The following is a 15,735-nucleotide window of genomic DNA, read 5'->3' on the forward strand; positions in this document are numbered from 1 at the left end:
GAGCTAGTCCTGATGGTATATTTTGGCACCCCTAACTTGTGGGCTCTAGAAAGCACATTACAGAGGTCCCTCATCATTTCTGCATTATGCATTAGTGAGAATTTGTAATCACTTTCCTGAAATCATAATTTATTCCTTCTTTCTGTTTCTATTCTTGCTTTCTTTAGTATACTCCCATTTCTGCCTGCATTGGTTTGTTCCCGGTCTTATCCATGCCTCCCCATTCTATTTCTTAGATTCTTTGCATAAGTATGTTTTCTTGATTTTTAAAAAAAAAATTTAATGAAGAACATCACCATACTTTTCTCCAGATCCCACAGAATTATCACATATTATGGATAGTATTTCTTAAAGACAAAAAGTAGGTATAAAGAAGGAAAAAACGCATTATTGTGTCCTGACTAGCTCTCTGGAGACTCTCTGTCTTAGAAGAGAAGTGAAGAGGCGGGACTCACATGGATGGGCAAACAGATGTTCCTTTTTTCCCAAACTCTCTCAGCTGTATATACCCTAATACCCTTATATAACCAAAGCAACACAGTGCATATGCTAACTATGTACTATGTATGCAGGACTACATGAACAATTTGCTATTGTGTGTAGATGACTCTTTGCCACAGTCACAACACAGGTTGTCACTGCCCCTGACTTCTCAGGAAGGCCAAGAGCCCTTACGGGAGATAGGTAGTCAAACCAGACATTGTTAGCAGGTATCTCTATGTATTCCTGCTTGTATTTTAGTAATTTTGTAGCACCTCAAATTTTTGGTTGTTATTCTTTTCATTTACATTGTAATCATAATAAATTGTTTTCTTGTTTAGGCATACTTAACTGAGGAGTAATCAGTACATGCAGATGTACTTCTTGGCATTTATTCTTTCTCATTTCTTATAGCATGGTCATATTAAACCATACAATCTTGTGCCATAGACTTTTAGGTATTCCTCAATCATTGGGTATCTACATTATTTTCAATTTTTTGATTCCTCAAAAAGTGCTGCTATAAATGTTTTGGTATATGAAGGCTTTTTTTTTTTTTAAACTGATTCTTCTTTTAGAAATGCAATCTCTGTGCATGAATCCAAGGATGGTCAATTTAGTAATTAGTCAATTTAGTAAAAATGCTAAACATTCTTTCTAAAATAATTATAGATTATAATTATGGTTATAGATGAACATTGTCAGCAGCAATTTCATAAGTGCTTATTTTTTCATAAGTCTTTCTATTATTGACTATTTCCATCTTTCCCCTTCTTTTGACAATTTGTAGAAGGTGTTTTAACACCTGAGGGTTGTTTTGACTTAAATTTTTCTTTTTAAGTAGTATCATTTTAGCCTGTTTGAAAGATTTGAAAGTGTTTTTTTTTTTTTTTTAATTTTGCAGTTCTCTAATTATTAGTGATTGAGAACATTTAAAAAATATAACTTCATAACTTTGATTTCTTTTTCTGAACCTTCCCTGTTCACATCCCTTTACTATTTTGGAATGACTCTTATAAATGTGGCTCAGTTTCCTGTATATTTGAAAAATGAAACTTTTATCAAAGAAAGTTCCCTTGAAATTCTTCCTCTAACTTCCTGTCTTCCTTTTCATTTTAGTTGTACTGGAAGTCTGTTTACGGGTTTTAGACATATATATATATTTCTTGTTTTATGTAAATTTGAATTTGTATCATGCAGATGCCTGGCTCTGTTTTCTCTAGAAGTCTCTAGAAGGGTAGCAGCTCTTCCTGCTTCTAGAACTGCTTTCATTACGGGGTATGAGATGGACTAGCTTAGACACTCAAACCACTCTGGTTGCAGAAGTTCTGGGAAGGGGCAGCAAGAATTGGTAAATCAAAATTAACTATTTTTTTGGTTGCTTTGTTTGCTCATAAATCTTTCTCTTAGTTAATTTATTATTCGTTAATTTATTTCATGCTCTCTTAATTGGTTTATGATATCACCATTTATGTGAAAATTATGTATTGATTTTGACTATGTCTTGGTAGATGTAAAATACTAGTCTCTGTTTAATTCTTGACATACTCCTTTGCTATATTTCTACCAGTTATGGTCATATAGTGAGTCTTTGCCCGTCTTTATTTACCAAACATTAGATTATTGTGGTTATTTACTTCTATATATTTAATGTATTTCATTGATTTCACTCTAATTTTTTTTATCCAATATTATATTGTTTTGATGATCACTGTTTTTTCATATTAAAAAATTTTTTTCATTTAAAATAACTGGACTGTATGAAATCTACCTGCAGTAAAATTTTCTGATTCTTTCAGGTCTGGTACCTCAAGGAGGCTTCATTTTCTTTTTTCATGGCTGTTTTTTTTAATTTTTAAATTTAAACTTTTTTTTATTCTTTCATTTGATATTCTTGACCTGTCTTTGTTCTTTGTTTTATTGTTGTTGTCTTTTAGCTTTAAAAGAACAATTCTTTGACAATTTGATACGGCTCTGGATAAATCAATTAAATTAGATAGTATTGTTACTTATATTGATTTGGCCTACCTATGAGCAATTAATATTTATTTCTTCAGTTGTTTAAATTTGTCTATTTATTTGAAGAATATTTTGTGATTGTGTTCATATAGTTACTACCTATATCTTTACAGCTTCACTCCTAAATAATTTATTTGGTTTGCAACTATTTTAAATAGAATTTATCTTTGTATCTTTTCCTGCTGGGATTTATTGGTAATATGTGGAAATGTTGATGATTTGTGTGGGTTTATTTTATATCCTGCAATTTTGCTAAGAAATAGACTAGTTTTTAAATTTGGATTCTCTAAGGTTCTCTTTGTAAATTATTTTATTTGTTTTTATTCCTTTAATTTCTTTTGTTGTTGTTTTATTGCTATTGTTAGTATTTCTAGTATGACATTGAATAATAATGACAATAGGTGTACTTGGTTCATCTGTGATTTTATTGAGAGGCTTCTAGTTTAACCTCATTACAGATAATGCTTACTTGGTTTAGAAAGGTGATACTTATTAGTTAACACAGAGGTTCATTTATTCCTATTCTTTTCTAGTGTTTTAAATTTGATTGGGTATTCTTTTTTGTCATTATGTTATTTTTTCCCCATTTTTGTCCACACAAATAAAAAAAGCTCTTTTGCGTCTGTTGATGTAATTATATGATTTTTTTTTATATTGATACGGTCAATTATCTTTATAATCATCCTAATATTGAACCAGCCAGGAATTTACGGTACAGATCCAAACTCTTCATAGTGTATTATCTTTGTGATATATTACTGTAATCTCACTAATATCTTATTTTAAAATTTTGCATCTTTATTCATTAGGGAAATAGTTCTATAGCAAAACTTCTTAACTGTTTGGTCATGACCCTACATGGGGTCACATAACTGAATGTGGGGGGTGTAAAATTATGATTTATTATCAGCAAATGTTTGATTTGTATACCATTTTACATATTTGTATAACTAGGGTTAGATAAAAATTTTTTGTGTGAAAAGGAGTTATGAGAGTAAAAAAGTTTACTGGTGTATGGTTTACTTTGTTTTTACTCTCCTTAATTTAGACTGTAAAACATTTGTATCCTTGGTGGAATTTGGTAGGATGTTTTAACCTATTTTTTCAATTAGTTTGTGGAATATTGGAGTTAATTGTTTAAATATTTCATAGAATTCACTTTTAAATCCATTTAGTCCTGGGATTTTTATCTTGGGGATCTCATCTCTTCTCCCCATTGGCATATTAAATACTTTTTTTCTTAATAAATAATCATCTATTTCTAGATTATATTTCATTGACGTATAATTGATTTAATTTCATCTTCATTCACTTTATATTCATTTTCTAAATTTTGATGCTGGGAATTAACTATTGGTTAATGTGTCCTATTTCTTCTCTCCCTTCTCCCCAATAAAGTCAGCTTCTAGTTTTATTTTTTACTTTTCTGTCTTATTTTTCAGAATATCTATTTTGATGTTTAATTGCAGATTTTTGTTTTTTTCTAATTTTTTCTTTTACTTGCGTGCTCAATTTGTTGATCTGCTCTTTTATTGATGTAAGCATTTAGAGATATAACTTTCCCCACAAAATATTGTTTTAAATATATTCCACAAATTTTGATGTGTTGACCCTTTTAAATAAAATTATCATCCTATGATTTCTTCTTTGATCCATTCTTTAGGTTTTGATTATTTACTTTCCAATTTTTAATTTTTGCTTCAGTGATCCTTTATCAATTTTAATTTTTATTTCTTTGTGATCCAAAAAAAATATTTATTATTTCTACTTCTCTGCATTTGCTTATGAGATTTTCATGCCTTTAATATGTGATGAGTTTTTGTGAACGTAAATTGTGCAGCTGACAAAAGGGTATACTCTTTTTTTATTCCCATTCCATTTTCCAGAGTGCTATCATTTTAACTTTTTAAAAATCCTATTCATATTCTTTGTGTCTTTTTTTTTTTTTTTTCTTTTAGATTTATATAGGTCTGAGAGGGGTAAATTGAAGTCCCCACTGGTTTAACTTTACTATTAACTTGTGTAAATCTTTTAACCTTTTTTTTTCTCCAAGAATTTCTATTCTATGCCTTTTTATGCATATATGTTTAGTAAGCGTTTAATACTTTTCTGAGAATATGAATGCTACCTCAACTTTTAAAATTTCAGCACTTTTAATTTTAATTCTCTCTGTGCCCTTTTGTTTGAGTTTGTCTTATAAACAATATTGTTGGATTTTGCTTTTTATTCCATTTTTTTATTATCCTCTTGTATTTTATATGTGAATTCCTTTCTTTCAGATTCAGTTATGAATGCTAATTTTTTTTTCAATTTTTTTTCTATTTATCCTTTTCTTTTTTTTTTTTTTTCCTGCCCCAAAATTTTTGCTGACCACGTTTAAACATCTTTTCCCTTTCTTTATCCCTTTCCTCCTATTTCCTTTTATAACTGAATTAATTTTCCCTTTCTCCCTCCTTTTTCTTTTTTCTTTCCCTCTTTTCTGCCGCCTTTCCCTTTTCCTTTTCCTTGCTTTTCCCATTTTCTTTCCATTTAAAACCATTCATCCCTTTTTCCCCAGATAAAATTCTTTAATACTTTTTTTAGGAAAGAAAGCCCTTTTCGCCCTTAATAAGCAGGGGATCCCTTCCACTTACACCTGAACATTTAGTTCTGGTTTTTTTGTTGCTTTGCCTAACCACCTTCCATTCAATAAATATTTTCCCGGTAAATCACCCCATTTCTTCACCCTCTAAACACCCAATTTACGATTTTCTTTTTTAACTTTTCGGGTAATTCCTTTTTTTGAATTCTTTTTAATCTGATCTTTTCTTTGTCCCTTAAACCTTTATTTTCTCTTTTCCTCCTCTTTGTTCTCCTCCTTCATTTCCCGTTTTGACCCCCTTCCCGGTACGGGGCCCTTTTATTTCCAGTTTTTCCTTTTGTTTTTTAGTTTCTTCCTTAAATTTTTTTGAAATTGTTTTTTTTTCTTTTTTTTTTTCCTTGGGGTCCCTCTATTTCTTCCTTTTTCCTTTTTTCTTCCCCTTTTTTTCCTTCCTTTTTCTCGCTTTTTTCCCCTTTTTCCCTTTTTTTTTTTCCTTTCTATAACCCTTTTTTTTCCTTTTCCCTTTTTCTTCCCATTTTGCTCCCTGTTACTAAATTGTTTCCTTTGGAACCAATATTCCATTATACCTTTTCTATTTATACTTATTTTTCTAAATTTTTGATAAATTGATTTAAAATTAATGGTTATTTTTTCATTTATTTTGGACAATTTTTATTTTTGGTTGGGTATTTTCTTAGTTTAAAAAAAATTAAAATTTGGGGTTTTTAATTTTTAATTTAATGGTTTTTTTTGAATTACAGTTAAAATTTTTAAAATTCACCTTTGTTTCATAAAAGTTTTTTTAAAAAATTTAACAAAGGGTTTGTTTTTTTTAAAAAAAATTAAAATGGAATTCGGGACTTTAAATGGATTTTTTTTAATTTAATAGCCTTTTATTTACAGGATATATACATGGGTAACTTTACAGCATTAACAATTACCAAACCTCTTGTTCCAATGAAATAGGATTTTTTTTTTCAGAGACCCTCAACCCAGCAAGTAGAGGTATGCTTTCCTCTTAAAGTTCAAATAGATTAGAATATATCCTGGAGAACCCTGACCCCAAAGTGGTGTGTCAGTATTTTGTCATGTATACTATGATTCATTATGCTACCACTCCAAGGGATATTTCTTAAAGTTTTGGGATGTCTTTTGTCTACGATCTACCTAAAGGATATTAACAGGGTTCTTTCTTAGAAACATATTCAATGTAGCACCAGCCCTGGAGTCCCGAGGACCTGAGTTCAAATTTGGCCTCAGGCATTTAACATTTCCTAGCTGTATTACCCTGAGGAAGTCATTTAACCCCAATTGCCTCAGGGGAAAAAAAAGTAAAAAAAAAAAAAAAAAGAAAAGAAAAGAAACATATTCAATGTCAAAGTATGGTATATTAGGTAGAGGTCACCTGTTTCTTATACCCCAGAAATGCATATTGATACTTAATTAAAACATCAAATAATACCACAAAATTGTTATTTTCTTTCAGGAGACATTATATTTGGAAACACTTTGTGGGCTAATTGGACAGGTATTTCACTTCAGCTCTCTATCATCTAAGCAATTCACTTATTAAGCAATTCATATCTTCCTTCTAGCAAGTGATTGGTCTCATTTGCTCTCTCTTGCTCATCTTCGAAAAGTTGTTTCAGATGCCACTCCTGTTGGCATCCAAGGCTTATGTCCCGTAGCTCCCAAGGTATTAAAGCTATGGTTGCTGCCAAGGTTAGAATCTCTTGTTATATTGTAGGGTCCCTGTTTGGTCACCTGTATTCAGATAAGGAAACACACAGGAAGAAAAGCTGGGTTTTTGGGTTTTTGTTTTTTTGTTTGTTTTTTTTTTTTGACATCAAGGAATAGGATCTCATGAACTATATACAGAGAACTACATGTGTGCTTTTCTTCTTGCCATCACTCACAAATGTTACATTTCATGTTCATGAATTCTGAAATTATTTTATGTGAATATAACATTTGATAAATCCTTTTTCACTCTGTCCCTTCTAATGTGTGTGTGTTTTCATTGAGATGTACACTCTGACAACTTCTTTCTTCTTTAACACATATCATTTCCCTTTCACTAGTTGCCTTCTTTTTTGACCTCTTAGTGAACCATTTGAATTCTGATGTTTTTTCTACTTTCAAATCCCTTTGTCCTGTTATTATTCATTATGTCTTGCTAAACTCCAATCATGGAATAGTACAATTATCTATTCCTTTTGTGCTATTTACATGCTGCTAAACATACTGATATAATTTGGTGGTGAAGTAAATAGAATCCTTGCACTTGGACAGGAAGATCTGAGTATTAATATAGCATCTGACTCTTACTATCTATATAATGCCATGCAAATAATTTAACCTCTGTGAGTTTGTTTCCTAGTATCTAAAATGGGAATAATAATAGCACCTAGCTTTTCAAAGGTTATTGTGAGGATCAAATAAGGTAATACCCTTTGCAACCTATTACTACTGTTAGTATTGCTATTGCTATTGTTACTATTATGGAATTGGATTGGGAGAGGTCATGAATCTGTTCTGATGAATCCATCACCAATTCATGCTATTTAATCTTATGTCTAATCTAATCTAGGCTTTTAGTTTAGTAAAACTAATCTTTCATTTTCTCTGTAATCAGTTTATTTTTGTACTCGATACACAAAATATGGACAGCATTTGTTTTAAATTCTCCAAGTTTTCTTTCTCCCTCACCTTCATGTCTTCAACATCACTTAATTCCTTCAAGATATTACTCCTGCACCTTAGCTTAAAAAGGCCAATGTCTCCCATTTCATCCAGGGCCGTCTCCAAGCATCTTAATCTCTATCTGGCTACTAAACCCAGATGGTTCTGGAGGGGAAAGTGAGGCTGGGGACTTTACATAGCCCTCCCTCCTTTAAATCCAATTCACTTGCATGTCATGGTGGCACCTTCCTGATGTCATAGAACTTTTTGAGAGTGAAAGACAAACAACAATCATTTTTTGCACTGTGTACTTTTCTAAACTTTCCATCCTTTTCTTCTTACATTTTACATTACTTTTAGCTGAGTGCCTAGTCTCATACTGTACCAATAACAAGTCATCTTCTTTCTTATATCACTCAGTTTTCCCCAGTATCTCTTCTTTTCTTTCTATCTTGTGTGGAAAAGTATCCCTTCTTGCCAGTACCAGCTCTTGTACTTGCAAACTCTTGTATTTCCTCTCATTACCCTTAAAGGGATCCTTTCCCTTTCTGTCTTCTGTAGTAGATTGCCCTCCAATCCTTCTCGACCCACATCCTACTCTGCTGTGTTTGTTTTTCTAAAATCTTTTTCTCTCTAAACTTCTCTGTCTGCTAACTCTTGGTGCTTACAACGATGCTAACACATCTTCCATCATTAAAAAAGATCCTCCTACCCTAGCTTTGTCTCTGTATCTGTCCTTGCCTTTTCAGTTAAACTCCTAGAAAATGCTATCCATCCTGATTACATCACTATCTTTTCCTTTCATTCTTTTTCAAATCCTTTGCAACCTTGAGCTGACTTCATGATTCAACTAGAGTCTCTCTGGCCACACTCATCATTGATCTCTCTCCTGTCTCCACACCTTGTTTTTTTTAAAAATGAAGAAAATGTTGCTACTTCAGAAATATGTCTTTTAAAATAAGTAAAAGGAATCTCAGGTCATTTTTTTCTTATTGGAAATTATTTTTTATCCTATACATTTTAGCTTAAAAATAATTTTATATTTATGCTTTTTTGTTTTTTTTTTTCCTAATATTGCTCTTGTTTATTCAGTACTCGGGTATTATCCTTTATTAAAATATTTTTAATTATGCCTTTAGAAGTAATGAAACTGAGTATGAGATGTTAAGTGAGGATGAATCAGTCAATTACTTGAAGTGCCTCCTATTTTCCAGACACTGTGCTAAATGCTAGAAATACAAAGAAAGTTGCAAACACTTCTTAACTTTCTAGTAGCTCATAGTATATTGGGAGGAGACAAGATACAAAACAACTACATATAATCAAGCTGTGTACTGGATAAAATAAAGATAACCTACAGAGGATGGGCACCAGAATTAATGGGTGGGATGGAAAGGATCAAGTAAGGAAAGTCTTCCTATAGAAGCTATGCAGGGCTTCAAGCAAGCCAGAGGTAAAGAAGTTGTGTACCTGGGAGATGATGTGCAAGAATGGTCATTAAAGTAAGCAAAAACCAGAAATTCCTTTTTGTTGGATAGTTAGGTGCAGCAGTGAATAGATAAGTCAGGGGAAACTTGTCTTCGTGGGTTCAAATCCAGTCTTAGACACTTACTTGCTGAGTGACTCTGGACTAGTCATTTCATCCAGTTTGCCTCTGTTTCCTTTTTTGTAAAATGAACTGGGGAAGGAAATGGCCAACCACTCTAGAGTCTATGCTCAGAAAACCTCAAATGGGTTCATTGAAATGAGTAAAAATAACAACATAAAAGTAAGCAAAGTACTAGAAGAGAGCTGTGTCAGTACAAACTAGAGAAGAGAGTTTCAAGGAGAATGGGATTAACACTGTCAAAGGACACAGAGAGGAATTGACCGTTGACAATTCCCAGTCATTAGTAACTTTAGAGAGAGCAATTTCAGTGGAAGAATAGAGCTCAGAAGCTTCACTGTTAAGAAGAATGTGAGAGAGAGGGAGGGAAAAGGGCCCACATGTACAAAACTGTTTGTAGCAACTAAACAAGTTATGGTATTTGAAAGCATATTCTTATTCTATAAGAAATGACGAGCAGGCTGATTTCAGAAAAACCCAGAAAGACTTACACAAACTGATGCTGAGTGAAGTGAGCAGAACTGGGAAAAACATTGTATACAGTAACAGCAAGATAGTGTTGATGATCAGCTATTTAGTGATCCAAGACAATTCTAATAAACTTTGGATAGAAAATGCCATTTGTGTCCAGAGAGAGATAATTGTGGAGACTGAATGTGATTTTTACCTCCCCCCCCCCCTTTTTTTTCCCTTATAGTCCTCTTCTCTCTTTTTTCCTTTTCCTAACATAATTCATATAGAAATATGTAAAATGAATGTACATATATAACTTTAAAAAATAATGTGAAAGGAAAGAAATTGAAGTATATGTAGTTCTTGACATCCTCCAGGATTTTAGCCACAAAAAATTAAGAGGTTCAATACAAGTGGAAATAAAGTTTCTAGTGAGAATTTTTTGTGAAAATGAGAGAGATAGGAAAGTTTGCAGGTTGTAGGGAAATAATAAGTAGACAGGGAGAGATTGAATATGTGGGAATGATAGAAGGGACAATCTGCTTCAGTAGATAAGATGGAATGAGATTACTTGTTCATGAAGGGTTTTGCTTTGGCAAGAAGGTCTTTCTCATATGAGATGTAGTGAATTAAAAATGTGGGCCTCACATCTTGATAAAGTGAGATGAGGTGGCCAGAGAAGTAGAAGCATTTTTTTCCCCCACTAAAATATAAGGCAGGGCTCTTAATGGATAGAAGATGAGGTTTGAATAATTTTGCTCTTAATCACTCATTGAGAAAGACTCAGAAGCAGATTGCTTTGGGACATACCATTCATTTATTTCTTGAGATGTCTCTCAGGTCTCTTTTTTGGGGGTTGAAGCAACCAGGTGGCCCCTTGCATAGTGTTATGGACCTGGAGTTAGAAATATATGACAGTAGTACAATATGGCAGCTAGATACTGGCCCTTTGTCAGGCCAGAACTAAGTTCATGTCTGTTGTCAGATGCTTACTAGCTGTTTGATCCTAAGTATATCACTTTATCTCTCTGCCTCAGTTTCCAAAATAAGGCTAATAATGGCATCTACCATTTTATTTGTGAGGTTTATTGTGAGGACCAAATCAGGTAATATTTATAAAAAGCTTAGCACGGTACCTAGCATATATTAGGCCCTGCATTAATGTTAGATATTGTCATTATCTTTATGTTGTTCTCTGTTTCTGTATTTTCTGCATCAGAGGAAACTCAACTTTTGAGATAGTGAATTTAACACTGATTACTATTCAGTATGCTAGCAAATGCAATCCACATTGATCTTGGACCGTCATATTGAATAGACAGTCAGGTTTAGTGGATGAAATTGCTGCTGAATTTGCAGTTAGGAAGACCTGGGTTCAAGTCTTCTTTCAGTTTCTTCATTGGCATAATGTGCATCCTAATAACACCTACCTCATAAATCATTTTTGAGAATCAGACAAAACATCTTTGCAGATCTCTTTGGCCGGTAGGGATATTAGTTTAAGCTTTTATTTTATTGACTGTATTGGCTTCATTGGCACTGTAAGCTTTGCCTAAGTTGTGTGGTCCTTTGCTAAATTCCGGAAATCAAGGACAAGTTACTAAATAGAGCATCCCTTTGTTCTTTGTAAAATATTTGTTCTGCCAACCTCACTAGCTAATCTAAGGAGAGCACCTTGCAAACTACATCAATTAGAATTGCTATTAGAAGTTCTCAAAAGCCTTTGAAAAAATGTTGGCTGGATTTTTATGTAGATTATTAACTAAAACCTTTTGAAATGTCCTATGATCTTCGTTATTGACAGGTAAAAGTAATAAAAAAGCTAGGGCAAATTGATCTATTTGTGTACTTTTGATTCTTATGGATTTTGCAAAATTAGGATGGTCTCTGTTTCAAATGTCTCTTGATTGCTGCAACTGCCCAATCTACTGTCCCCATTGCTCTGCCAACAGCAGATTTCAGAAGAGCCTCTGTTACTGAGTTGAATGTTCCCCATGCTGTTGGCTGTCTTAAAACCCCTCAGAGGGGCCCCACTTCCCTGCACACTAGCTTGGTATGCAGGGAGAAGCTGCAGAGTCTGCTGGCTGTGCTTTATTTACGGAAACAGCAGGGTTGAGATTGATTGCGGTGAGAGACAGTGTGTGGATGAGGGAGGGTCACAGCACATGCTCAGTCCTGTCAGTCTGAGGGGGAAGTTTCTGCGTTCTGCGTGAAGGCTTAGGTCATAGCACAAGCTCAGTGAAAGCTCTCTGAGGTCTCTCAGACTGCATGTGCCTCCATTTTGAGTTGTTAGAGTAGAAAAAGGCAGAGTTTTTGCAGTAAGTAGAGGTTCAGAAATACAGCTAGAACCTCAAGAGCGGCTGTTAAGTCATGGATGATCCATTCAGCCCCTGCAGGTAGGCTACTTTACTCTGGCCTCACCCAACCGGGATGGCTTTTGCTGCTGTTTCTGACTTCTGAAAATGTTTATGAAATCATTTCATTATTCATAATGCATGTGTTCCTAAGAATCTTTAATGTAGACCAGCCTAGCTATGCAGGTTGTTTCTTAATGCATGAAGAGCAAGCTTGAAAGAACTGACCCTGTTCAGAGATGCATGGAACAAATGCAGACTGTAAAGAGGCCATATGAATCTCTCCTTCTTTCCCTCCTTCCCTCCTCTCTATTCCCCTATTTCCTTCCCCTGCCTCTTGTTATGGTTTCAATTACTCAGTAGGCATGGGTCCAGGTTTGTTGCCTGCCTTCAAGGAGCTTGTAGGTCTGATCTGCAGGATGCTATTAAGGAATGTTTGGGCCTTTGAGAGACTGCTGGGACAATATTTTAGGGAGGATGTTAAGTAGTCCGCTATTGGTTACTTGGAAGGTGGGTGGAAACTTGTTTTGGTTGAATATCTTTTCCCAGGGGAAATTATAGTTTCCTGTGATATTTTTCTGAAGTATATAGAAACAGAGCTGCACGTTTTGTTCCTCAGCTATTACTCAGATGAAGCAAACAGTTGTAGGATTTCAACAATGCCATTTCACAATTGTCAGTTTCCTTTAAGGCCAACTTTATTTGTTATATGTGTCTGTGCTTTGGTAGGCAGACACAGATGGGGTGAAATGCTTGACAATTCTAAAGTCATAGGTGTTTAGAGCAGGAATGAATCTTAGAAATAACCCAGCCCTTTATTTCTTGAATGAGGAAATTGAGGCCCAGAAAAGAACAGTGACTTGATCAAGGTCACACATTAGGGAGGGGAAGAATAGGGACATTAGTTCGACGTCTTCTGACTCCAAATTCGCTGTTCTTTGCAGTGTACTGCAGTAGCCCTAGATTCCATGAGTTTATAAAATAAATTGCTTTGTGTTTATTAGTCATCAGATAAATTGGTTTACATGGTGATGGTCTAGGTGATCATTCCTTCATAGTAGAAGAAAATGTGAGGTGTAGAAAAAAATAAGAGCTGAATATTACCATTTCTCTTGCAGTTTTTATGCAAGTAAAAGCCCAGGTATGTCCTGGCAGAAAGATAGAGACATGGGTAGAACCTTATTCAGAAGGGATCTTTTGCTTTCTAGAAGTCATAGTGATAAATTATTTTGCATGTCAATTAGCTTTCTTCATATTATCCTTAGCCAGATTTTTAGAGATTTCTCTGAATCATTTTTGTCAGATTAGTTCTAGTATTTAGTCAGAAGAGATATAGACTTAATGTCTCTTTGAGCATTGGTATCTGTAGACCTCTATTTGAATTGTTTTAGAGAGAAAAGATAATCTTAGTGATTCTCTCTCTCCCCCTCTCTCTCGCCCCCTCCCCCCTTTTAAATTCCTATGTTCAGTTCTCTGCCTCTAGGTGGATATTTGGAAATGATGGAAAAATCATGAAGCCACATTGGAGCTTTGAAATAGTTTAAAAAATAATTTGATTTTACAGTCATTAATGGAAATCTCATCCCTATTTCCCTTCTTTATATTGAAGAAAAACAATTTAGCAAAACCAATTAATGGTGTCCTTGTCCTCTACCTAGTAGTGGAGAGGTATGTTCTCAACTTTGCACAGAAGAGATTTTTTACAATGAGACTAGATACTCAACCAGAATTATATTTGAAAGGATGAAGCAATGAATGCATTAAAAATATGTGTATATCTCCTATTAGCCTCTCTTCTTCATACCTCTGTCCCCAAACCAAAACTATCTGAGGGAGTCAGATCGTTAATGAGAAACTTGAGGAACTTCAGTTTCTTCCTGTTCCATCATCTGTGTCTCAGGTGGGATGTTTTATTTTGGTGGCAACTTGCACTGCAGCATAGACTTACTGTTCAGATCTTTGAAGTTACTCTTGAGGGTCTTAGGCTCTGGGAGATCATCATTTGGAGCTGAATCAGAAAGGTGTGTTAATATAACATGATAAGATATTTTCTTTCTGTTTCATAATAAGCTTGTCCATTTTAAAGAGTAGAATTGTGATACAATTGAGTTTTTTTTTTTTTTTAAGAGCTTTTCTTTTCTTGTTATGGAATATTGATTCCAGGAAGACCTATATTGCTAAGCTGCCAGTATCTTCTTTTTCTGAACTTGAGGATAAGCAAATTCACCATGAAGATTGAAGCCATAAGAACTCAAGACTCGTATATTTCACTGGTCCCCTTAAGCCCTGATGAGCTATACTAAATCCAATCACAATCTAAAATACTACTAATAGAAATGGTAAAGTTAAAATACCAACAGCAAATAAAGTATCTTAAGCTCTTGTTAAAATGAATACTAAAATAAATTTGGTGATTAAAATGCAGACTTTGCTTAATCTTTAAATTTCTATTTGAGAATGTTGTTACATGGTTCTTGCTACTTTCACCCAATTTTGGCCTAAAGCAAATTATTTTTCACTAATAATCTAGAATCAGTAGACAAAAATTTTAAGAGACATATTTAGGGCTTATTGTGTGATCTTCATATGAGTTACAGCTATTTAAAAGTGGATGAATTGTCTTGGGAGATAGAGTCCACTTTTTGTTCTAAACATCTTCAAACAAATATTTCACAACTGCATGGCTACTCTGCTCTAGAAGTTGGTTCAGTTTGGGGTTGCAATCAAATGGTTTTTGAACTCCTGTCCTATCTTGAGATTTAGTGATCTCATAACTTTTTGAATTGGGAGGATGTAGGACTTTGCATCTGGTATATAGTTACTATTTTCAGAGCCACTCTTTGTCTTTGAAGTATTTTAAATCAACTAGTTATTACATCTGTCTCTTGTTAATATATATTTTTTCTTACAATATAAATGGTTATATCTAAATGAAACAGAATAGGAATATCATCAGGCTCTTTAATATTTCTGGATTAAATCTTGTTTGCTTGTTTCGGTGTACTAAGTGTAGAGTTGTGATACAAAGGTCAGGGGTGGCATGGAAATTGTATGTAGGAAGTTGGTGGTTCTTTTGATTTAGACCCCGTTTCTTATGAATATTTTTCTGTCTGTAGAAACAAATGCTTTGTATATTATAGTGTTTTGATATTTTCTTAACTTAATTGAAATCATTGCTATTTAATTTATAAGTAAAATTAAAATTTTATAAAATTACATTTTTTAAAAGATTTTTATAAATCTAATTTCTTAATCTGAGAAGAATTAAAACTTTACTTTTTTGAATCTGGCTATTACAATTTTTACAAGGCATCGAAGGATGAGATGGATAAATAATATTTGAATATGGTAATAATACAGGCTTATATTTCGATTATATCCATAGTTATGTTTTTTTTTTCCAATTTTATATTCTTCTGTTTCCCTGTTAAGAAATAGTTTTTTTTTTTTTAAACTGACTTTTTTTACATCTGGTTACAATACAGATCAGCATTTGGAAAATAAAAGGAATAAAAATTTTGCTGTATTTTCCTTTCAGTTTCCCCTGCTTCTACTGTATT

General features: G+C 33.4%; 1 protein-coding gene across 7 annotated transcripts in view; it reads left to right on the forward strand.

Annotated features, from left to right (window-relative positions):
• The window catches only part of RERE (arginine-glutamic acid dipeptide repeats), a 534,760-nt gene that overhangs the window by 313,023 nt on the left and 206,002 nt on the right, over positions 1-15,735 (forward strand). The window contains exon 1 of one of the 7 annotated variants that reach the window (XM_031962931.1): positions 11,154-12,217. The exons of the other annotated variants lie outside the window; for them this stretch is intronic. Coding sequence (XP_031818791.1) covers positions 12,192-12,217 — 26 coding nt within the window. The 5' untranslated portion in view covers positions 11,154-12,191. Of the gene's footprint in view, positions 1-11,153; positions 12,218-15,735 lie in introns of those variants that run through there. 7 annotated transcript variants of the gene reach the window in all.

The sequence above is a fragment of the Sarcophilus harrisii genome, chromosome 3, assembly GCF_902635505.1.
Source record: "Sarcophilus harrisii chromosome 3, mSarHar1.11, whole genome shotgun sequence".
NCBI classification, from domain to species: domain Eukaryota; kingdom Metazoa; phylum Chordata; class Mammalia; order Dasyuromorphia; family Dasyuridae; genus Sarcophilus; species Sarcophilus harrisii.